The 21,899-nt window shown below is 54.6% G+C and overlaps 1 protein-coding gene across 1 annotated transcript; it reads left to right on the top strand.

Moving 5' to 3' along the window:
- The first annotated feature begins 16,872 nt into the window (after positions 1–16,872).
- Positions 16,873–21,308, top strand: LOC116500088 (LIM homeobox transcription factor 1-alpha-like). Its single transcript, XM_032204996.1, has 6 exons — positions 16,873–17,047; positions 17,551–17,708; positions 17,802–17,879; positions 18,533–18,665; positions 19,056–19,214; positions 19,570–21,308. The coding sequence occupies exons 1-6, from the start codon at positions 16,873–16,875 to the stop codon at positions 19,722–19,724; spliced, it is 858 nt and encodes a 285-aa protein (XP_032060887.1). The 3' UTR covers positions 19,725–21,308.
- Positions 21,309–21,899: the final 591 nt, after the last annotated feature.

Below are 21,899 nucleotides of genomic sequence, written 5' to 3'. Positions count from 1 at the left end.
GGTGGAAATTGCTCTTCGTTAGCATCAGCGGCTGGGCCAAACTGTTGCATTTCTACGGCTGCTCGTAAAAAGCTGAGGTCTTTGGGGCAGAAAAGGGCAGAACCTCCTCTGCTTTCGGTTCCCGCTGGGGAATGGAGGCAGCCGGCGTTCTCCCGGGACTTTTCACATCCCCTCTGCCCCCCCGAGCTCGACACCGCTCGCCTTGTGCTAAGGGCATCGTTCACCTTCGTGCCTTTGCACCGAGCGAGGCTCTGGTGGGAATCACAGCCTGGCAGAGCTGCGCTGCTGTCCCTGCCCCTGCATCCCGACCCTTCCTCCCCCCAGCAGCCTCCTTGCCCACCCCCTCCACTCCCAAGTTTTCTCCCTCTCCCTTTCACAGCGCTCCCCCCTTTGCTATGAAACGCTCCCCGGCTGTTTAAATATCCGCCCTGGGCTAATTTGGCGTGAAACGATTCCCTGCTTTTTCCCCAAAAATTAAAGAGGAGTTCGGGGTTGTCGGCCACAGACCGTAACCCACTGGCGGTTTGGCCCCTCGGGACGCAAGAAGGGTGGAAATGTTTGACTGCAGGAGTTGCTAGCGGAGGGAAAAGGGGAAGCTGGACGGAGGTTTGATGAGCACCCACGGTCCCACTGTGCCGGTGCTGCGCCATCACAGCCCTCCTCACGGCCCCGGTGCCGTTGTGCTGCTGCTCCAGCACGGCACACATTCATTTGTCACCTTCCTGAGCTCAAATCCCCATTTCCAGGGGCTGCAGCAAGGACAGAGCCGTGCCTCTGCCCTTGAGGAACGCATTTTGGGCTCGCTGCAGCACCAAGAGCCCCGACACCGGCTCTGTCCCCAGCCGTTCAGGGTGGCAGCAAGAAGCACAAGCTTTCAGGGTCTGTCCCCCTCCCACAGGAGCTGCTGTCCCGTTTCCAAGCCCCAGCACTCGATTAAGAAGCTGTGCTGAGCCCAGGAGCCATGAGGGGCTTGGGCAAGCAGCTGAAGTCAGCTGGGATGGGATGCCAGTGGTGCAGGACCCCAGGAAACGTGGCAGAAGCTGCGGTTGCCCACCACACCCCCTTTTTTGGAGGTCCTTGTGGGTGTAGCAAACCCAAATTCCTCAAATTCACTCCCTGCCGACATTTCCTCCTGCCTTGGTGTAATGGCAGCAGTGCCCAAAATGCAAAGAGGGTCACCTGCCTTTACCCAAATTTCCCAGAGCCACCCTCACATTTGCTGCGGTTTCAGATGATTTCAGGACATTGTGGCTTCGCCGTCTCTGGCTGCAGCTAAACTTGGGCAGAGCGAGGGCTCGGAAAGCTTCCTGCATGCAGACACTTTCTGCCTGCCCGCATTTTGTCCCTGCAGCAGCCCTGCCTGCTCCATGCCCCCTCTGCACCCGGGGCACACAATTTCCAGCTTTGATGCCCACAAATCTGGAAAGCCAGCTGCCGAGGGGCTGGGTCAGGGCTCCTCCGTGTGTCCCAGCCCAGTTTTGGTGCAAATCCCTCTTTGGCCAGCACAACCCCTCTCCACTCCTCGCCCCGGAGCAGTGACCTGCATCTGGTCCTGCTGCTCGCCAAGGGCTCGAGCCCTCCGAGCCCCCCGCTCCTCCTAGACCTTGTTTCCCCTCGGCATCTTCATCCCCGTGAAGCCACCGTCCCCCTCCAGCTCTGCTGGGGCAGGTGTTCCCAGGCTGGGGAGGGAGAGGATGGCGATAAACACTCGTAAAAGCCAAGGAGCTTGGCACCGTGGAGGCTGTGCGCATCGGAGGGGGCGTCTCTGCCTGGCTCAGCCTGCAGCCCAGATCCAGCGCGGCAGATAGCGCATTTATTGCTCACTCCTCTACCTTGAAGCTATCATGACGAAGCCTTTGAAGAGCAGCCATAGATTTGCATGTTGATAACGCTGAGGGGAAAAAAAAATATATATATATCCCAAATCTCTGCAGCCTTTCCTCTTTTAAGCAGCTCAGCACTGAGCGTGGGGTGAAAGTGGGCAAAATTCACCCCCGGGGCTGTGCGTTGGCCTGGGTCAAGGTTTGCAGCCCCACCACCTCCTGCGTGGATCTGCTCCACGTCGGCTCCCTGGTTCCATTGTGCGTGTTCCCCACATCCAGCTCGTGCGATGCCAGGAGCACGATTCCCCTGGAAGTCACCGCTCAGAAACCCTTTCCTCTGCTTTCGCAGGAGCAGCTTTGCTGCTGCTTTCACAGGGCCAACTTCTGCCTTCATTTTCAAGGCTGAGCTCCATGCCGAGCCTCCCTTCTCGCCCTCCTGTGCGTGCTCAGCCGCTGACACCAACACCACGTGGTGTTTTTTTTTAAAAAAAAAAAAAAACAACACCCAAACCAGTAGGTAATCGTGCAAGCAAACAGTTGTGCGAGGCTTAGCATCGCCCCTTCCCAAAAGCCAGACACCCCCTGCACGGAACATGCGCCCCGGGGCAGAGCCCAGCTCCTTCTCACGCCACCTTCTCCCCGCTGCCCAGGTTCTGACCCCAAGATGCGGGAGGTGTGCGCCGGCTGCGACACCCCCATCTCCGACCGCTTCCTCCTGCGCGTCAACGAGCGCTCCTGGCACGAAGGCTGCGTGAAATGCGCCGTCTGCCTGCAGCCCCTCTCCGGCACCTGCTACTGCCGCAACCGGCAGCTCTACTGCAAGCACGACTACGAGAAGTAAGTGATTTTTTTTGGGGGGGGTCGGGCTCGGTGCTGACCGTCTCCAGGCGGGGAGGGAGCTGGTGCAAAGTGGGGTCTTGGAAGCGTGGCCACCGGTGGCACGCAGGGTGGCGAGCAGCAGGTGAGGTGAGCAGGGGCACGGAGGTGTGCTGGCTGTCTTGATTTTCCGCCACGATATTGGGATCAAACGCTCTCCTCGGCTGCTGGGATGGAAGGAGGGAGGCTGAGCCTCGGAGACATGGTCCCAGCTGGATGCTTTGCGTCCTGGTGATGGGGCAGGAGCTGGACCCCACTCCTTGGTGCAGAGTTGCCTGTCCCAAAGGATGTGCCATGGGGCTGTGCTGTTTTTTTTGCTGTTGCTGGGCTTGTTGCAGGGAGGCCACCACCAAGTTCTCCTTTTGGAACAACTTGCCAGGGCTTCCGAGAGTAGAAGGACTGCTGCCTTTCTCTGCTTGTTGCTTTGTTTTAATGGTGTGGATCAAACAAGGTGTTAAAGTGGGAATCTGGAGGTGCAGCATGGAAGCAGGCACCCCGACATTAACCTGTGGCTTCCCTCTACTGCTGGGCTCTGCCCTGTGCGTTGGATAAAACACAGCCAGTGCTGCGTGTGGGATTATTTGGAAAAAAAAAAAAAAATCTGTTTTTTAGCTTGATTTCGTCAGCAGGGGCAAAAGCTAGAGTGGGATGGTGGAGGTCGTGCTTTGTCATGAGAGTGTGGAAGCAGAAATGAGAGAAATGGGGCTGCGGGCAGGGTGGCATCGATGCAGTTAGCGAGTCAGGGCCTCCGTCTCGCACATATTTCCAAGAAAACCGTGTTTATCCCCAGCTCAGCCTTGTCTGCAAAACTCAAAGATGTGAACATGGGCGTAATTTTGGGGTGTTTGGTGTTGGCCGGGGAGGTGGTGGCAGGCCGCACGGACACTCCACGGCATTGCAGGGTTGCTGGAGTTTGGCAGCGTCCTCTAAAGGCTTTTCTGACCGGCCTGATCTTATCTCCTCCGTGCTTCATCAGAGAGTGCAGCCTCCTCCCCGCCAGTGACGCAGGCGCTTGGCAGCGATGGGGATGGCAATAAAAACACCGGGGCTTGCCCGCTTCCCCGGGGTGGCTGGGAGAGCCGGGCAGGCACGAGGAGGCTTCTCCCTCACCCTTCAGCCACAAAAAAGGTGAGCACCAAGGGCTGCTTGGATCTGAGCAGGATGGGCCTCCGCCAGGTCTCTGCTTTGGCTAGGAGGAGCTGGTGGCTGGAGGGGGTTTGGTGGCTGTGGTTGTGCGTAATCAGACACAAATGTGTTGGCAAAACCCGTCTGCGCAGAGCCCCTCGTCCCTCCGAGGAGCTGGGTGCCTGATTTGTGATGGGGTTTCCATGGGGTATCGTGGAGACCCCAGGCTCCACGCTGCTTTTGGCCAAAAAGGGAGGCTGTGCGTCCTCAGGACAGCGTGGCCGTGCCATTTCCCCTCGCCCTGCACTGAATTTGACCACGCTGCCGCTGCTCAGTGCTGGACCCAGTCTGCTCCACCTTGCTGCAGCGCTCGAAGGACCTCAGCCCGATTTGCAAAGACACCTTTAGGGTCTGCAAGCCCTGAAAGTCGGTCCTCCGGGCGCTTCCGACGGCGTCTGCTCAGCACCTTTGTGCTCCCAGCATGGGAATTTCCAGGGAGGCAAACTCTCAGTCCTGCTGTTTGGAAATCCGCTCCCCCCAGAGTCCGCATTCTTGGCCTTGACTCTCCAAAAAGTTCCCGGGTTTGGCCAGCGATTAATCCCAAGCTGCAGGACCCAGCGTCGCCCCGGGGCCGCAGCGCAGACCGTGGCTGCAGCAGGGTGACCTGGAGGGGAGACCCATCTGGCATTTATTCCCCCTCATGCGAGCTGCGCAATAAGAGGAAAATGCTTTAATGGCGAGATAAGCCAGCAGCTGCAGCTGAACGTGGGGGAAGGAACGGGCTGTTGATCTAGAGATGAAATGTTAAGCCCGAAGATGGATGTTGTTCTGCAGTCCCTATCATATAAAACCACAATCTGAAGGCTTTTGGGAAGCTTTCCTCTTCCCCTCTCGCCTGGGGCCCCGCCAGCTCTCCTGTGCTTTGCTCAGGCACCTGCCCTGTAAATCCCGCTCCGGGCAGCTCGCGTAAATGCTATCAAACAGCAACGGCTCGGGCCGGGACGGAGGGGGGAGGAAGGAAAATACTCCTGAAGGATGATAGAGTGGCTGCAACGGCCCCGTCCCGGGCGCCTTGTTTACTTTGAAGTTTGTTTTGTGGAATGACAGGCAACGCGGGGGCTGCCGGGGAGCTGTCGGGAGGGATCTGAACCGCGGCCGCGCGCTGGCAGCCGTCCCCCTCTCCTCCGCGCTCTCCTCTTGCCCATGTGGAGATGATTTTGCTCGTCCTCGCTGGAGATACGGGGTGAACTCGGCTCGAACCTGGCTCGCCGGCTCCCCATCGCCGCGCTGCCGCCACGTGATCGAGCGCGGGCTCCGTGTGCCCTCGTGCTCCCCGTTTTTGCGCGAATCCCCGCGGCTTCTCCGGCTGGATGCTAAGGGATGAGGAGGGGGCGAGCGGCACAATCCGTCCGTCAGCCCCCCACGGGTGCCTTTGGGTTGTTAGCTTCCCGACCAGGCATCACATACAGCCCAAGCTGACCTCGAGCCCACCTTAAGCAGCCTCCTCCCCACCTATTGCTGCGCTCGGAGATCATATCCACAGCCAAAAAGTGGTGTTTTTTTTTCCCTGCTCGGTCAGATCCTGAACCAAGAGCAGCAGCAGCTTGCTTCACCTTTTGAAGCCTCAGGCACCCCTGAGCAGCAGGTAGGGATGGTCAGAGGCAGGGAGCCTTGCAAAAACCTGTCTGAGAGCAGCAGGCTGGGCACACACCTCCAAAATAGTGATGGAGGTGCACTGCAGGGACACCCGGCATCGTCCTGCTGTGTCCCGTAGCGCAGGGTGGCATCCAGCACCCATACTGGTATCCAGTACCTATACTGGTATCCAGCACCGACCTGGTTTGGGCTAATTTTCTGGGTGGAGCAGGCTGGGAGAAGTCCAGGAGCTGGGGTTGGAGGTGAGAAATGGGAGATGGGGAGGCAAAGGTGGCAGCGAGCTGCCTTGTTCCTTCGCGGGGGGGGACCCAGGCTGCAAATCCAGGCTGGCAAGTGAAGGGGGGGCAGAGGGGACCCAGAGGGAGTTCTGCTGAGCGGGCTGGGTCGTGCTTAAAGCCCTGCGGGAGGGCTCCCCCCGGGCACGGATCCCCTGGGGGGCAGACGCCGGGACAGGGATTTGAGAGCAGAATGAGCCCAGGCGCTGTCTGCAAACCGCACACATTCCAGGCGCGGGAGTCAGGCCCTAAAAATGATGAAATTGGTGTTGAAAGCAGAAGGATTTGGGATTTTTGCTTGTGACGGGCTCTTTTTTTTTTTTTTTTTTTTTGGCTTTTGAGCATAAAAAACTTTGCCCTGTTCGGGACGTTTGGTTACAGCCAGCTCCGAAATTATCAGCGCGCTTCCTAGGCCCGAGGAATTTCAAAAATGATGCTTGAGATGCGCCTGAAATGCCAGAACCTGACGAGCGGGGACTCAAGGACAAAACGTGATGGATTGCAAGAGCTGCTGACAGGCGCTGCTCTCGGGAAAGGGCTTCTGGCTGCCCCCTGCTTGGCCCAGCTCTGCTTTGCGGAGCGTTGAAGCTCCCAAAGGTGCTGATTTTCCCCCAAAGGCTGCGGGCGAGGACATCAGCCCTGCTCGGCCACATCCAGCTTCTCCATCGGGGTCCCCCCGTGTCTCCTCCTGGCCCCTGCCGCCCATGGGGCAGGTAACGAGAAGTGACAGCGCTCCGAGAAGTGAGCAAATAAACGAGATAATGAGCCCCGCGACAAGGCAGTGATGAATGGGGGGCCGCGCGCCCAGCGAGCGGACCCTGCGGGTGCCTCCGTGAGGACAACGGGAGATGAAGGAGGAGGAAAGGGAACGTCCCACAGCTCCTTCCAGCCCCAAAGGGCAGGGAGAGAGGGTGGTGCGAGGTGCACCTGATGTTTCAAGCCCCCTTTCTGCTCCCAAGCAGCCCGTGATGGTCACGGGTGGTTGCCACTGTCCCGATTGTGCCAGTGCTTGGGGTCTGCAGCAAGGGTGGAGCTGGGATGGAAGGAGATGGGAAAGAAGGAGCTGGGATGGAAGGAGCTGGGATGGAAGGAGATGGGAAAGAGCTGGGAAGGAGCTGGGATGGAAGGAGCTGGGAAGGAAGAAGGAGCTGGGAAGGAGCTGGGAAGGAGCTGGGATGGAAGGAACTGTGATGGAAGGAGCTGGGATGGAAGGAACTGTGATGGAAGGAGCTGGGAAGGAGCTGGAAAGGAGCTGGGATGGAAGGAGATGGGAAGAAACTGGGAAGAAGCTGGGAAGGAGCCAGACACACAATTTGCAGCCTTACATCCATGGTTTATGTGGAGTAAAGCAGCTCCCCAAAGCTTAGGGCACGGCCAAGCCATGGGCTCGCCGCGATCTTTTCCCCGTCCCAAGCCTTCCCTCTCTCCTCGTCGGGTGGGTGGCTGAGCCCCGTCTCCCACCGCGAGCATCATGATTAATGACGTTAATTACACAAAGCTATTCCTACCCCAGTTCTCACTGTTCCTCGCCTTGGTTTGTTCACAGGGCCCAGGAAATTAAACACTAACTCTATAATCACCGCAAAATGAAAGAAATATGCAGATGCGCCTTGAGCATGATTAAGAAACCAGCCACCACGTGCTGTCTGTTCCCCATCGCTGTTGGATTGTTTTTCTAATGGGGGAATACATAGGGGAGGAAGAGATTTTTTTTTTTTTTTCCTTGTGCCGCACATTATTTTTCTGGTTTAATTAAATGTAATTTACTCTGATAGATTTCTCTCTCTTTTGGCCTGAATTTTCCTTCCTTGCCTTGTGTCCCGTGGCTTTGAGCCTCCCTTAGACCCACGTCACCAAATTCCACGCCGTGAGTGGGCACAGCTTTCTTACCGCGGTCCGATAGCAGCCAGGCTTGCCTCTAAAATCTTTTGCTTTCTCTTGTGCCTGATGAGGAAAAGGAAAATATGAACCCCCAAAGGACTTGGAAATCAAAGTAAACTACCACGGGTCAAGGTGACAGCCCCCTGCAGCAGAGAATACAGATGTAAATTAACAATCAAGTGCTTGCAAATGCTTTGGGTCCTCGGTGCTTCCAGGATTAGCGATTTCTCTGGGATTAGTGCTTCCAGAAGTGGTGGAGAGAGTGGCAAGGGGATCGGTGGCAGTTTGGGGAGGACGTGTGAGCAGGTGAAAGTTTTGCACCAAGGTGCAGAGCCCACGGCTGGTGAGACTGCAAGGGCTGAAGGGAAGGTGACTTATGGAAAGGTTGCTTGTGGTTAGCCCTGAAGTGCTCGGGCAGTTGGACTTGGTGGTCTTTGTAGGTCCCTTCAACTGAAATATCCCATTTCCTTCCCTTCCCTTCCCTTCCCTTCCCTTCCCTTCCCTTCCCTTCCCTTCCCTTCCCTTCCCTTCCCTTCCCTTCCCTTCCTTCCCTTCCCTTCCCTTCCCTTCCCTTCCTTCCCTTCCCTTCCCTTCCCTTCCCTTCCCTTCCCTTCCCTTCCCTTCCCTTCCCTTCCCTTCCCTTCCCTTCCCTTCCCTTCCCTTCCTTCTGCTACCGTCCCCACATTTCCATGGTCGTTGTTCTCTCACTTCCAAGCCTGGCTAGCACTGGAAGGGCAGCGCTTGCAATCCTTCATCCCATTTCTTCATCCTCTCTTTCTTTCCTCTTTCCTCGTGGCCCCTTCTTTCCTCGTGCCCCCTTCTTTCCTCATGGCCCCTGCTTTCCTCGCAGCTTCCCAAAACGAATTACAACCCAGAGCCATCGAGTGCTTCCACTTTCCTTTCCCTCGCCCCCTTTAACAATTAGGCTTCCATGTGGCTAATTGCAGCTTACCCTAACTATCTCGGTGGCAGCTCCGCACCTCTGCCTGTTCCCACATTGCTGGGATCCCCCTGATACAGCCGCGGTCAGCCCTGCAGAAACCCCATCCCGAGCCTTTTTCCCAATTCCTGTAAAATCAATGCACCACTTTAACCTCTTCTTACTCTTTTTTCCCACCACTTTGAACTTCACTTCTCTTCCTTTTTACCCCGTATCACAGGCTGGGGGAAATCTCCCTCAGGCTAAAGGCTGGGTTCCTGTTACGGGACAGCTTTTGCTGTTTAAAAAATCTCTTTTAGGTGCCTGATACGAGCTGCACTCTGTTCAACTCACATCTGCTGCTTAAGGGCATCCCCACAGAGGGGGTCAGAAGCTGACCACACTGGCTTGGTGTGCTCTCTCTCACAGACCACTCATTAAGGCAATTTTCCTTCAAAAACCTTTCCTAAGGTGGCTGCTCGCAGACTCTCACCTTCTCCATCCTCCATCCTTAACACAGTGCTGAAATATTTTGGGGTCATGGTCATGCCGTGGGGGGCATTTGCATCATTTCCAAAACGAGTCCTGCTTTAAAGGACTTTCAGGGGGTGTTGGTGCCCTCGCTGCGGGGATCTCCGTTCCTCCTGACCCACGCAGGGAGCTTGTGGGACGTGTAAAAACCCCACAGGGCACGGTCACATCCAAGCACCCTTGATGGCACCGGGGGCGTTTTGCTGGTGGCAGCCCGGTGAAGCTCGGTGTCACCCGCGGTGGCCCTGCCAGGGACGTGTGTCCTGGTGCTGCTGCTGGCTTTCGAGCCTCCCCCCCTGCTGCTGCACAGCCCCTTCCTCGCTTAAAACAGAGAGGAGAGGGAGAGAGCCCGGAGTTTAATTTAAATCACATCTCCCCAGCTTGTTCTTTTCTCAATCAATATTGCTTTTTACATCATATCTAATCTCTCTCTCTCTTTTTTTTTTTTTTTCTTCTTTCTTTCTCTCTCCCCTCTTCCCCCTCCAAAGTAAAATTTAATTAAATAATTCTAATGAATGTTTAATGATGTTCTTTTGTCATTATTAAATCTGTAATAAAAGTGTCGGCAGCCCTTCTGCCTCCCCCCCCCCCCCCCCCCCCTTTCCCCAGCTCCCCCTGTTAATGCCCCCCCCTCCCCTCCCCGGCACACACTGTCCTGCTGTCTCCCCCCACCCCTGCCAGCCCCCCTCGCGCTGTGACAACGCTCGCATTCAGACCTGCAAACAGGAAATGAGAAAAGGAGAAACAGGATATTGAGCCGGGATACTATCGGGGTGGGTAATATCACCCCTAGCTACTAGCGCAGGAGCCCTTCTCCTGCCGGGCATACTAATGGAGCTGCCCGCCGCCCCGCAATAAGGCAGGACAAAATCAATAGGAATTGATAACTCCGGCGTCGAGCCCTCGTAGCCTGGGCGAGCTCTCGGGTCGTGTCTTGTTGGCTGGAGAGAGGGGAACGGGAGAGGAGCATCCTCGAGGGGGTGTCTCGCCGTGCGGGGCTTTGAAGCATCCGTCAGAGGTGCGGTGCCTGTTTTTTGGAGCTTCCTCAGAGCTCGGTGAGAAGCAGGAACCAGGCTGAGTACAAATGTCAAGCTTTACACTTGGAAGAGGAGCTGGTTTGCAAAGGGAGAGGAAAGCACCCCCCTTCCTGGGCATGCAGGCAGGGGGCTGGGCTCACCTCTTCTGTGCTGCAGCAGCATCGGGCTCTGCTCTGTTCTTTAGGCAGCTGGCAGAACATCACCGAGTGATAAAAATACACACCAAGCGATAAAAATATGCACCAAGTGATAAAAATATGCACCGAGTGCAAGGCCCCACCAGAGCTTCCGAGCTGCAGCAGCAACTTTCAACGAGCTACAGAAAAATAAACGCTGCGCCCAAGCTCTGGGCATCCCGCAGCCCGCTCTGCCTGCCCCTGGTCAGCCCAAGATGGGACCCCCATGATCTGTATTTAAAAAAAAAAAAGCATTAAAGCGTGCTCCAGAGGACCCGAAAGCAAAGCTGAAGCCTAGTGCCAGAGCAGCCCAGGTGTGCATCCCACCTTCCCATAGCTCAGGGATGGCTTGGTATGGGATCCTAGCCGGGAAGGAACCTTTTTGCCACAGCATGGTAGAGGTGAGGGTGATCACAGAAGCTCGAGAGCTGCCAAATTTGCTGCACACATCACCCAGAGCATCCCCAGCTTTGCAGGGCGCTCTCAGGGCAGCTCGGATGTCCAGCAGGGTGTTAGGGGCAGGGGGCAGCAGCTCCAGGCACGGTCCCGCTGCCATCCCTCTCTTCTGGACCTGTTTTCAAAGTGTGGTCCTACCCCGCTCCTCCCACCATGGGGTGCCTGCATGGAGATGGCTTTTGCAGGCAAAACTCAATTTTGGGACCGGTTTTCCTTGCCATCAAGCCGTGCCCACGGGGAGCACCCATGGGGTGCAGAGGGAGAAGGTTTCCCTTCGCCTTTCCCACCGCCTTCCCCTGCCACCTCCCCTTCACCTGGCAGAGCCACCGCAACGCAACCCTCCCCGGCGGTCCTCGGAGGGGGGGGGGAGAAAAAAAAAATAATAAAAGAAGAAACACGCATTTTTTGTTAGCATTCAGCAGTGATATGACAGGCGCCCTATGAATTCTGGGAGATTTTAATAAAGAAGACAGGCCTGTGAAATTTAATAAAAGAGTTCATCAGATTATATGGTGATGGCTCGGTGCCACCGTGCTGGCAGTAATATCCTCGCAGTGGGGGGGTTAACCCCTTGAGGGACAGAGCAGCAGCACAGTATTAAATCTTTCAGTAGCATTTCACTCGTGTCACTTTAATATTTATGAATCTCTCCGGCTTTGGGAACCTCTTTGGTGTTGTTTTGCTTTTTTTTGTTGTTGTTTTGTTTTGTTTTGCTTCTGGTTCGGATCTTTTCCCAGCATCGGTTTCCATCTCTGACATGAACAGAACCAAGCCCCGGGAGCAGGGCTCCTAACACCTCTTGGCTCCTGGATGGATGCTGGGTGCACTCACGGGGTCGGGACAAGCCAGACCACACCTGTGAGATGCTGTGGACTGGTTGCTTTTCATAACCAACATCCCCAAATCCTTCCATTCTCCGTGGCCGTGGCGTTGCCCTCATCCTTCCAAGTTGTGTTCCCAGCGATGGATGGCGAGGGTCAGGTTTGAGTGTGCCTTGCACAATTCTGTGCACAAAGTGCCCTTCTGGGGGTAAATCTACTCACCTAGCCCACAAAGAGCTTTGGAGGTAGCCGAGGGCAGCTTGTTGTCCCCCAATTTCCCCTCTCTCTGCCCCAAACGTTGCTGCAAGAAGCCAGAGATTCAGCACAAGGAATTTTTTTCCCCACCGTGCCCCGGTGCCACTCTGTATGGCCGAGCCAGGGGATGTGGCTGGTGCAGGAGGGAATGAAAGAACATATTGTGCTGTCATTGCCTCCTTGTTTCCCCTGTGTGTCCCCGTCCCCGTCACGCCCCTAGCCCCCAGCCCCAGCCCGAAATCTGGCCTGCGGCTTTGCAAGCTCCACTTCAATATTTCAGCCAGCTACAATGGATTTTGCAGCTCAGTGTTAAGTAAACAGACCTTGCTTAAGCCTGGACTGCTTCATTTTGACTAAACCCTAACTAAATAAGCTAGTTCCATGAAGCACAGGCCTTCCAGCTTACTCCTTGCTTCATTAACACCTTTTAATCCCAGCGATGCAATCGTACGCGCTCCAAATTACCCTTCCCAGGCCTGGGTCAGCATCCCCTGTGCTGCTGCTGCAGGTCAGAGGCTCTCATCCTGCACCGCAACGGGGATGCTCGGCGAGGATTAACAGACAGCCAGGCACTGGGGTGGTTTACCAGGACTGGAATCTGATAAACACAGTCCATGAAATGTCTGAAAAGAGGTGGGAAGTCCCCAAAGCAGTTTGCAGCTCCTTGGCAATATGCAGGGGTGGACGCAGAGGATGCTTCGCTGTGATGCCTCGTGCCTGGGCTCAACGCTTAGAAACTTTACTGAACTTCCAAGGGAAAATGAACAACGTGCTCGTCTGACCAGCTGTTTGGCCGGTTTCTGTTATTAAAAGAAAAGCAAATTAGTGGTAAATAAAGAGTGAGGACGCTCGTTTGAAAGTGTCAGCAGAGCAAGGGAATTGAATAGTGGAAAGAAACTGTTTTCCATATCGCATAACTCCTGATGCTGAGCAAGATTTCAGCTTCAAAAACGTGCTGGGCATTGCTCGAATGCCCAGGCATGAAAGGAGCCGTAGAGCAACAGAACTGGGACTTCCAGACTGTGAATCAGTGAGCTGCTGCGTGTGCTCCTGCACGCAGCGTTTGGGGTTTTCTGCAGCTGTGCCAGCCATGCAGCCCTGCTGCTGGTCTCCAAGAGCTCCCTGCAGAAACAGCGTTGGCAGCTGGTGAATTTGGCCTCCAGCAGCAAAGCTCCTAAGATGTGCTGTATCTCCACCCTTGTTGGGTGACAGACACGCTGCCTCCGAGCCATAGAGCAGTACAGGTCGATGCCCTACATCGCGTGGTCGCCGCACGCTGCTCTTCTCCCCACACTGCTCTTCTTGCATCCAGCATCCACCAGCTTCAGGAACTGGCTGCCAAAATCTATCCCTGTAGCCCCAATTCTCCCTCACGATGCTGACCTGTGAGCAGCCGTGCAGCTTGCAATCCCCAAAGACATTCAGGCTTATAAACCCATCCGCCTCCCAGCTCCGGATGGTTTTTCCATCAAGGTGAGCCTTTCCCCAGCAGGAAAATCCAATCTTATCTTTTGCAAAGGTAAAATTAATCTGAGGCAAGCAGGTAAGGATGTGGGACATGTGTCTGTATGCATACTGTGAATGCTGTGTGCAGGCACGTGCCTCTGCTTGCTGGATGGTTTCTGAACATCCCCAGGAATAAAAATTTATAGCGTTATCACAGCTCCAGTAAGAAATCTTATCAGACACAGCTTCTTGAGGAAACATAGGCGTTGAGGACCTGGGAATGTGGAGACCCAGCCAAAAAGTGGGGTCAGCAGGGGCATTTTAGGACAAACACAGACGCACATGGACCACGAGGCTGAGACTGCACAAGGGTCCTCTCAGAAAACGGGATGAGGCAGCAGCGAGCTACGAGCCCTCGGAAGGGCTCCTGCTGCTGCTCCCTCTCCTCGCAGACATCCTGCTCGTGTCGCTGCTGCTCCTCAACGCGCTTTTCATTACGAACCCAGGAACCCGCTTTGGTTTTGGACCATCCCTCGGCGTGGTTTCTCCAGGCAGCCGCTCCCAGACATCGGGCAGCCGCGTTCGCCACTCAGCCTCCCCAGCCTCCTCGGAACCCACTGCCAGCCACGGAGATGTGTTTTGTTCCTATGGCAACCTAAACAATATTACCTTGACTTAAACGGATTCAGGCAATATTAAAACCAGCCTCTTTAGGAATTCCTGGTGTTGGAGGGGCTGAGAATTTTAATTTTGTGTAATGCGAGCTGACACCGTGTTTATGAGCTGCTTGCTGAATGTTTTCTTCAATTAGTACAAAGCAGAGTGGATTTGTTTTCGGGGCTTAGCTGGGAGATGGAGTGTGCGAGCCTCGCAGTGCCAAAAGCATTATTGAGTTACGCTGCAGTAACGGCACTTCCCTCACCTGGTAGCTGCACAAAAAAAAAAAAAAACCCTTTTCGGGGAAATCTGGCACATGACAAGATCTTCACATGAGGCTTGCTAACTGCCTGGTCCCGACAGCGGTGGGGAGAATGGGTTTGTTGCCTTGCGGGGGAATGGGTCTCCTTTCCCAGCCCCAACTTCTGTACCTCCATCTCCTTGCTCTGCTCCACACATCCCACTGCACCCAGGTTCAAAGCTTTCCTTTATTTGCTGTTTCCGGGCAATTTTCTGGACATTTTGCCCAAGCAACCAGCAATGTCACTGAGGGTGGAGATATGAAAGGCCCCAGGAGTGCTGGGCACCTAACTGGGTACAAATAATTGAGGAAAGGCAAGCGTGGATCCACATAGAGAGTTTTCCATCGGTGTCTTCCCAAACTCTCCCCTTCTTTGCTTGGAGGCAGGCCAAGACGTTGATGTAAAGCTTTGGTTTGACGGGCCTGTGGTCTTACCACCTCCGTTCTCTGGATTTGGGGCTCTTGGGCTGAACCTGGGCTCCCTACAGGAGAAAACCTCTGAAAAATTCAGCAGGACCGGGTGGGAGCGTGGGGCCAGCTTGTCTCAAAGTCAGATTATATGTGTGGCTGCAGATTCAGCTACACAGCAGCACACAACGAGGCATGGCAGAGCTTTCTTTGGGGACAGCAGTTCTGAAATACAACGCTTGCTCCTAAACTGGTTGTTTGCGGGATAAGGGACAGGAACTTTGAAAGAACGGTGTGATTTCCCACAACTGGCATAACAAATTATAAGTGGCTCTCAAGAAAACAAAGACGTGACAAAGTCTAGCCACTGATTCAAGGCAGATTCAAGTTGGAAATGGGGGCTGAGGACGTGGTCAGCCTCTGGAGCCCCTGCCAGTGACGTGGGCAGATCCTTCTCCACCTGGAGCCCTCCACCTGTGGCTGGTTGGTGCCACGGCCAGCGGGCAGGATCAAGGTGGGAACCCCTGGGTGAGAACACAGCAGGCAAGGGCTCCAGCTACACGATCGTTACGCTCCAGCCGGGCTTGAAGTCCAGGAACATTAATAACTGAATAGTTGGTCGCATGTCACTTGTTCCTGACCGGTCCCAGAAAGCCACGACTGCAGATTGGCTCTCTTGATGGGTTGGGTTGTTTTTTTGTTGAGTTGTGTTTTTTTTTTTTTTTCCTTTTTTTTTTTTATTTTTTTATTTTTTTCTTTTTACTATTTCACTTCTGCTGTTACAGAAGGATGTCGGTGTTAGGAAAGGGACAGGTTTGAACTCAGCCCAGATTTGGGCTGGGCTTGTGCCCGGAACACGCTCCCAGCTTGCTCCTTCCGTAAGACACTGAGGCTATGGCTAAAAGGCTGCTCTTTACTCCCCGCAATTCGTCTCAAATTCAGTTATTATTTTTCAAGTGTGAATTATGGAAAGACAAAGAGGAAAGGGAGAGAGGGAGAGGGAGAGGCAAGGCGAGGAACATGCGTGCAAACGCACTCACACAAAGGAGAGAGAAATCCCACACCATTCCAGTTGGAATGTCCCAGACACCGCAGCCGAAAGCCACCGCACAGCACAAATCCATGGTGGTATTTGGAAGGGATGAGCCCACCCCTGTAAGCCTCTTCATCCTGCTCCACAGAGTTTGCCAGGAGGATTAACCTAGTCTTGTTCTCAATCCCAGTTTATGAGTTCCCTGCTGGTGGGGAAGATCCTGTGTGTTTAAACAACAGCCTAATTAATCCCTATTTTATTACTTTCTCTTGTCAAGTGGCTAAATAGAAGCTGTCAGCCGGCAGCCACCGCCGCTCACATTTGTTTAGATCCCAAATTACTTCATCAGAACCATCTGCTCGGTGCGCGGGGCGCTCGCAGTTGTTTATTCCTCTCTCTGGACATGGAGTGGGGCACAAACACCTCCCGGTGGGACTCCCCGCGCCAGGCTCTGCCAAGCCCTGGGGACTGTCCCGGGGGGGTCCACAGTGAAATCTGCCACGAACCTGGTGAAGCCAGGCAGCCAACAGCCCTGGAGAGGAAAAGGGGACACCCAGCTCTGTCCTGATGGGCCAAGCACGTTTGCGTTCCTCCCTGGGGTTATAGGTGGTCAGGAAGCCCCTGAGAAGGACACTTTTTGGTGGATGTGCGGCTCCACACATCCACCCGCTTCCTTCCTTGGTTCCTGAGCCCCTCAGGGATGGAAGGAGTTGGGTGTTTTCACCCTGGAGAAGAGCAGGCTCAGGGGGACCTCATCATGGTGTTCTGGTACTTAAAGGTGGCTACGAAGTGGATGACAGCTCTGTCTCCACGAGGAGCCATGTGGAGAAGACAAAGAGCCATGGGTACAAGCTGTACCATGGCAGATTTCATCTTAATGCAGGAAGGAAACGGTTTACAATGAGAACAATCCCTGGAGGAACCTCCCCAGGGGTGTGGTGGCGTCCCCATCACCGGAGGATTTCAAGGTGCAGTTGGGCAGGGCGCTGGATAATCTCATCCAGGCTCCCTTTTCCCACCAAAAGCTTGGACCTGGGTGAGCTTTTGGGGTCCCTCACACCCCGGGGATATTCTGTGGTTATGTGATTCTGCCCCAGCAGCCCCGTGCAAGTGCCTAACCCCAGGACCTTCCCCGCAGGCTGTTCCAGACCAAGTGCAGCAGCTGCCTGAAAGCGATCGCCCCATCCGAGCTCATCATGAGGGTGCTGGAGAACGTCTACCACGTCCACTGCTTCTACTGCTGCGAGTGCGAGCGGCGCCTGCAGCGGGGGGATGAGTTTGTGCTCAAGGAGGGGCAGCTGCTGTGCCGCAGCGACTACGAGAAGGAGAAGGAGATGCTGAGCGCTATCAGCCCCGCTCCCACCGAGTCTGGTGAGGGGCTGGAGCAGCACCGAGGGTGGGGAGCGGGGCAGGCAGGGTGGGTTTGTAGGCTACGGTGGTTTTTGGAAGGGGTGAGCTCATCCCTGTGAGCTCTTCATTCTGCTGCCAGTCCCTAATTAACTCCAGGGGAGGCTCCAGAGGAGGAGGAGGTGGGTGGAGGTTGTGGCACCTTGTCCCCTCGGTGAGGGCAGAGGGGCAGCCCAGGGGGTACCTCGATCTATTTGGTGTGTCTGGAGAGCGTTGGCTGGGCTGATTTGAGACATTATGGGATGGAAGGTGAGGGGCCAGGCTGGTCCCTCAGCACCACCTCTTATTGACCGTGTTCCTCTGAGCCACAACTCAGCCTGCGAGTTCTCCTGGCTTCATTCTGCACTTCTGACCCAAGTTGCTCCTCGTGAGGAGCAAAACTGACCGTTTCTCTGAATCCTTGCCCTGGGAGATGGCCTAGAAAGGCCGCTCTCTGCTGAGCCACAGCTCCCGACCTTCTTTTGCAGTGAAAAGTGAGGATGAAGACGGCAGCCACTCGCACGGCAAGGGCGGCGAGGAGAGCAAAGACCACAAGCGCTCCAAGCGCCCGCGCACCATCCTCACCACGCAGCAGCGGCGGGCCTTCAAGGCTTCCTTCGAGGTTTCCTCCAAGCCTTGCAGGAAGGTATGACGGGGCCGTTACACAGTTGCAGGCCTGGACCCTTTTAAGCGCAATTAATTTCTGATTCTGCTCTCCTTCCCTTCATTTTGCGGACAGGTGAGGGAGACCCTGGCAGCTGAGACGGGCCTGACCGTGCGGGTGGTGCAGGTCTGGTTCCAGAACCAAAGAGCCAAGGTGAGCAATGGTCCCTGCCCCACAGAAGTGTTCCCGACACACCTGGGATATCACACACTCATCCAATTCAAAGGAAATACAGAACAGGAAAAGAGAAAATTGGTCAGAACAGAACAGCTACACGGGACCAAACCACGGGTCCACCTCGTTGTGCAACAGGGATCTAATAATAGCAAAAGCCTGGAGAGGAATGTAAGAAACCTATAGACATTTGCAAAGCTTAACTGTTCTCCCTTTTGTTTTTTTATTATTCTTTTGCTACATGCTACTTTCCCCCCTCACGGTGAGATTGGGAAGACTGGAAGGATTTCCCACTTCTTCCCTCTAGAAGTTGCAGGGAAAACTTTTCCAGTGGTGCAGAATGCACAGGGTGAAAGCAGAACCTGACCTTGCAGTAAACCGAAGCCCTTTGCTTTTTAAATTGTGCGTGGCATCTCCCAGAAAGATTCTACAGCCCTTCCTGCCAGCCCTGCTGCTCATAGGGCTTGTCTTGGCTGGGTATAGAGGATGGTGACTGCAGGGGAGTCACCCCGAGCAGCCTGGCAGGGATATACCATGGCAATGCTCGGTGGCGACGAAAGGCAGGTGGCAGTCATCTGCTGCCTCTCCCCCCTGCTCAGAGCCTCAAATCTGGGGTCTCGGTCTCCTTGCAGATGAAGAAGATTGCTCGCAGGCAGCAGCAGCAGCAGCAGCAACAGCAGGAGCAAGACCAGCTGGGCAACCCTCGCCTGGGGAGCGGGAGGGGGACCGGCCGCAACAGCAGGCAGAGCAACGACGACAGCGAAGGTGAGGAGCTGGGGGGCACGTCGACAGCACCGGGGGCTGCAGGCTGGGGCGGGGGGATCGGCTCGAACAGATCGAAGAGGGAATGCACACGGGGATTAGCAGGGAGCAGGCAGGTTGTGGCTGAGTTGGTGTGCAAGTTGTCAGTGACCCCAACGGTGGAATGGTGCTGGGAAATGCTTGGTGGGACTCAGGGGTACTCGTGATGCAGCATGCCTGTCCTCTTCCTGGGAAGAGGATCCTTTTTATAACTTTGCATGGATGTTTATAACCTTACATCCGTGTTGCAGGGATGCCCTGAGCCTCGTGCAGTGCTGACTCCACTTGGGGTCACGTTTTTGTACCCATGCTGCGCGCCCCTTCTCCAACCCATCCCACTGCTTGTGTCTTTAGACGGTGCAAGCGTTCACGGCCTGGACGGGCTGATGGTTCCCTATCCTCGCATCCCCCAGCAGCAGCTGCTGCCCCTGGATCAGAACGGCTACAGCACAGACTTGTACAGACAAGGGCTCACACCGCCCCAGCTGCCAGGAGACCATCTGCACCCCTACGGTAGGAGAGCACCGGGGAGCTTGCACCGAAGCCGTGTCCCTGCACCAAAGCTGCCCAAGCCACGAATCCAACCCTGCCAATGGTCCACGGGACTTGGACGTAGCTCAGAGGAAGTTTGGCGAGGCCACAGCCTCGGGCTGAGCTCTGCTGGGGTCTGGGGAGTGAGCCTGGGGTCTTCTCTCCAAGGAGAGACATTTGGGTGAGGGAGGAAAGAGCTGTGCCCGGTGCTGGTCCCGGTGTGGGGTCCCCTCGTGCTCACAGTGGTTTATCTTTGTGTTGCAGCCACACACCAGCTCCCCCCGTACAATGTGCCTGTGCCACATCCCCACTTATCTCCCTCTCTTTCCTCTTCCAGACTCAGAAGGAGTTTTCCACGACATGGACAGCGACAGCATCAGCCACCTGGGAGACTGCCTGCTGTCCACGGCTGAGGCCAACCTCCTCCAGGCCCGCGTGGGCAATCCCATCGACCGACTCTACTCCATGCAGAGCTCCTACTTCACCTCCTGACCATAGAAAAGCTCCCGGCTCTTCGCGAGGATCTCGGGTGGATGCTGCTCCAAATTCAGAAGTGGGGGTGAGGGAGGAGAAACCAGACTGAGACCGTCAGAGACATTCCTCGAGCACTGCACAGCGGAGGAGGCAGCTGGGGCCGCCACACACGAGCACCAACCCACGGGGACCTTTCACAGCCTGAAGGACTTTGGATTGCCTCTCTCCCTTTTTTCTAGCCACGAGTAGATCAATGGTATGATGTTGTTTAGCTGTACCTTTAGCAGTTTGTCCAGTGTTTAAGCTTTTGAGCGTTATGTCCTTCAAACAAAGACTGGCCAAGCTAACCAGGGCGGCCCCCTGAAGTAGCAGGTGCCCTTCCCACACAAACTCTGTTTATTTAAGCCCTGGTTGCAGCTGAGCTGCCCGCCGGGCTGTTTTGCCTCATTTCCCAGCCTATGGGACAAGGTTAATTTTCAACAGCAAAAGCCAAGGTCCTGAGGCATCTCTAAGGGATGCCACTGCTGCTTCAGAGATTCTCTTCGTGGCTGTCGACGGGTTGGCACAGTACGGTTTTTTAATGGTTGACATTTCAGAAATGCATGACAGCCTGGCCCTGGAATGAAACGGCTGTGCTCGGGTATCTGCTTCAAGAAACAGGAGTACTCGTGCTCTGTCATGCTCAAGGATGCCAAGAGAAGTGTAACACATCCACAGCGAGCTTTCTGTTGCCTTTACGTCTGTCTTTCTTTCTCTAAAGGGGCACTTCTACTCCCTTTATGGGCGGAACAGAGACTATCTTCTGTTTGTTTCCTTTTTAAAACAGCAAAGCAAAATGGTTTTACTCTAAAAATATTCCTGCTAGAAAGCCTCTTCTCTATAGCAGGATTTCCCACTCTGGCTCCTCTTTCAGGCATCCTAACGCCCTGCTTCCCTCCGACAAGAAAGAAATAGCGTTGCATTATCTCACTTACCTCCAGCAGGCTACATCTGGTTGTTGCTTTGAGGACGGTGACAGCAGGACTCAGTCAAGAGAAAAGCGTGTCTCTGCTGTGGATAGCAAGCAGAAATCCATTTTCTCCCATTTTTTCTCATGAAAGAATCAATTTCTTTCACCACAATGCCCTCCTGCGTGAGGCAGGCGAGAGTTACGAGAAGCCAACGGGTGCCGATGTGAACAGCCACAAAAACTAAAATGGGCAAGAAAGAGAGAGCAGAGACTGGGAGCCTGAATTATTACCAAAGGGAAACCCTTCGGTCTCCTACCCAGGACCCAAATCTGGGGTTTGGTTCTTTGTATTTATGAAGGACAGCCAGAATTCCTAGAAAGGTCAGGTTTCCCCAAGAGCATGCCAGCTGAAGGGACAAGGTCCTTCAGACCCAACCGTCCCACGTCTGTTTGAACACTATCTGGCAGACAGCTCCAGAAGGAAATGACAACTTCTTTTCGCATCTCGATCTCCAGGGTTGTGAGCCTAAGAACGCAACCTGAGAACCTGGCTGGCTGCTGTTTCTGTATGTGGTGTTTTACTTCTGCGCCTCCACAGGCTTGCCGGTCTGATTGTAAAGGTGTGTATCCTCTCCAATAAGAAAAAAAAAAAAAAAAAAGGAAAAAAAAAAAAAAGGCTAATTATTGTTGTCTGTGGTTGTGGAGGAAGATACCCAGGAACTATATAATCCTGGCTTTGGGGAATGAAAGGAGACGCAGTCCTGATGCATTTTGCTTCTTGTCAGGAATTTTTCACCTTCTCAAGACTACTTATAGAGAACATAAAGGACATAAAGGTGCTGTGTAACAGAACCGCAGCCCTATAAAGCTCACTCCAGCATTGCTTCACCTTTAATAAAGCTGTGTGAATGTGACACGTCCCGTTGTGTTTGCAGTGCCAGATTCTGTAGCTGGACTCTCCTTTGCTCTCACCCTCAGCTTGTGTACATAGTTTACAGACACTCTGGCATTTCTTTTCAGGAGGGAAGGGGGAGCCTTTTGCAGAAACAGACGTTTCTGACGTACATTTGCCCACAAAGACAAGTTCTAAACCCAGCTACTGCAGTTGGTTGGCTTCCACCTTTGTTGTGTGGTCATCCACCCGTAAGAAATGACACTGAAAAACTCCTGAAGCTGTACGGTTCTTTTTGCACAAAGACGGTCTCAGTTTAGATTAAGTTTTAAGAGAATGTTACGGTGAACTC

The sequence above is a fragment of the Aythya fuligula genome, chromosome 30 (assembly GCF_009819795.1).
Source record: "Aythya fuligula isolate bAytFul2 chromosome 30, bAytFul2.pri, whole genome shotgun sequence".
Taxonomy (NCBI): domain Eukaryota; kingdom Metazoa; phylum Chordata; class Aves; order Anseriformes; family Anatidae; genus Aythya; species Aythya fuligula.
The sequence above is the reverse complement of the archived record's forward strand: the minus strand, read 5'-3'. Positions and strand labels throughout refer to the sequence as shown.

Bases quoted from the DNA above. Each gene is read 5' to 3' on its own strand.
- LOC116500088 (XM_032204996.1), top strand. From the start codon at position 16,873: ATGAGGGTGCTGGAGAACGTCTACCACGTCCACTGCTTCTACTGCTGC. The intron at 18,666-19,055 runs GTGAGGAGCTGG...TTGTGTCTTTAG, and splicing joins GAGCAACGACGACAGCGAAG to ACGGTGCAAGCGTTCACGGC. The intron at 19,215-19,569 runs GTAGGAGAGCAC...TTCCTCTTCCAG, and splicing joins AGACCATCTGCACCCCTACG to ACTCAGAAGGAGTTTTCCAC.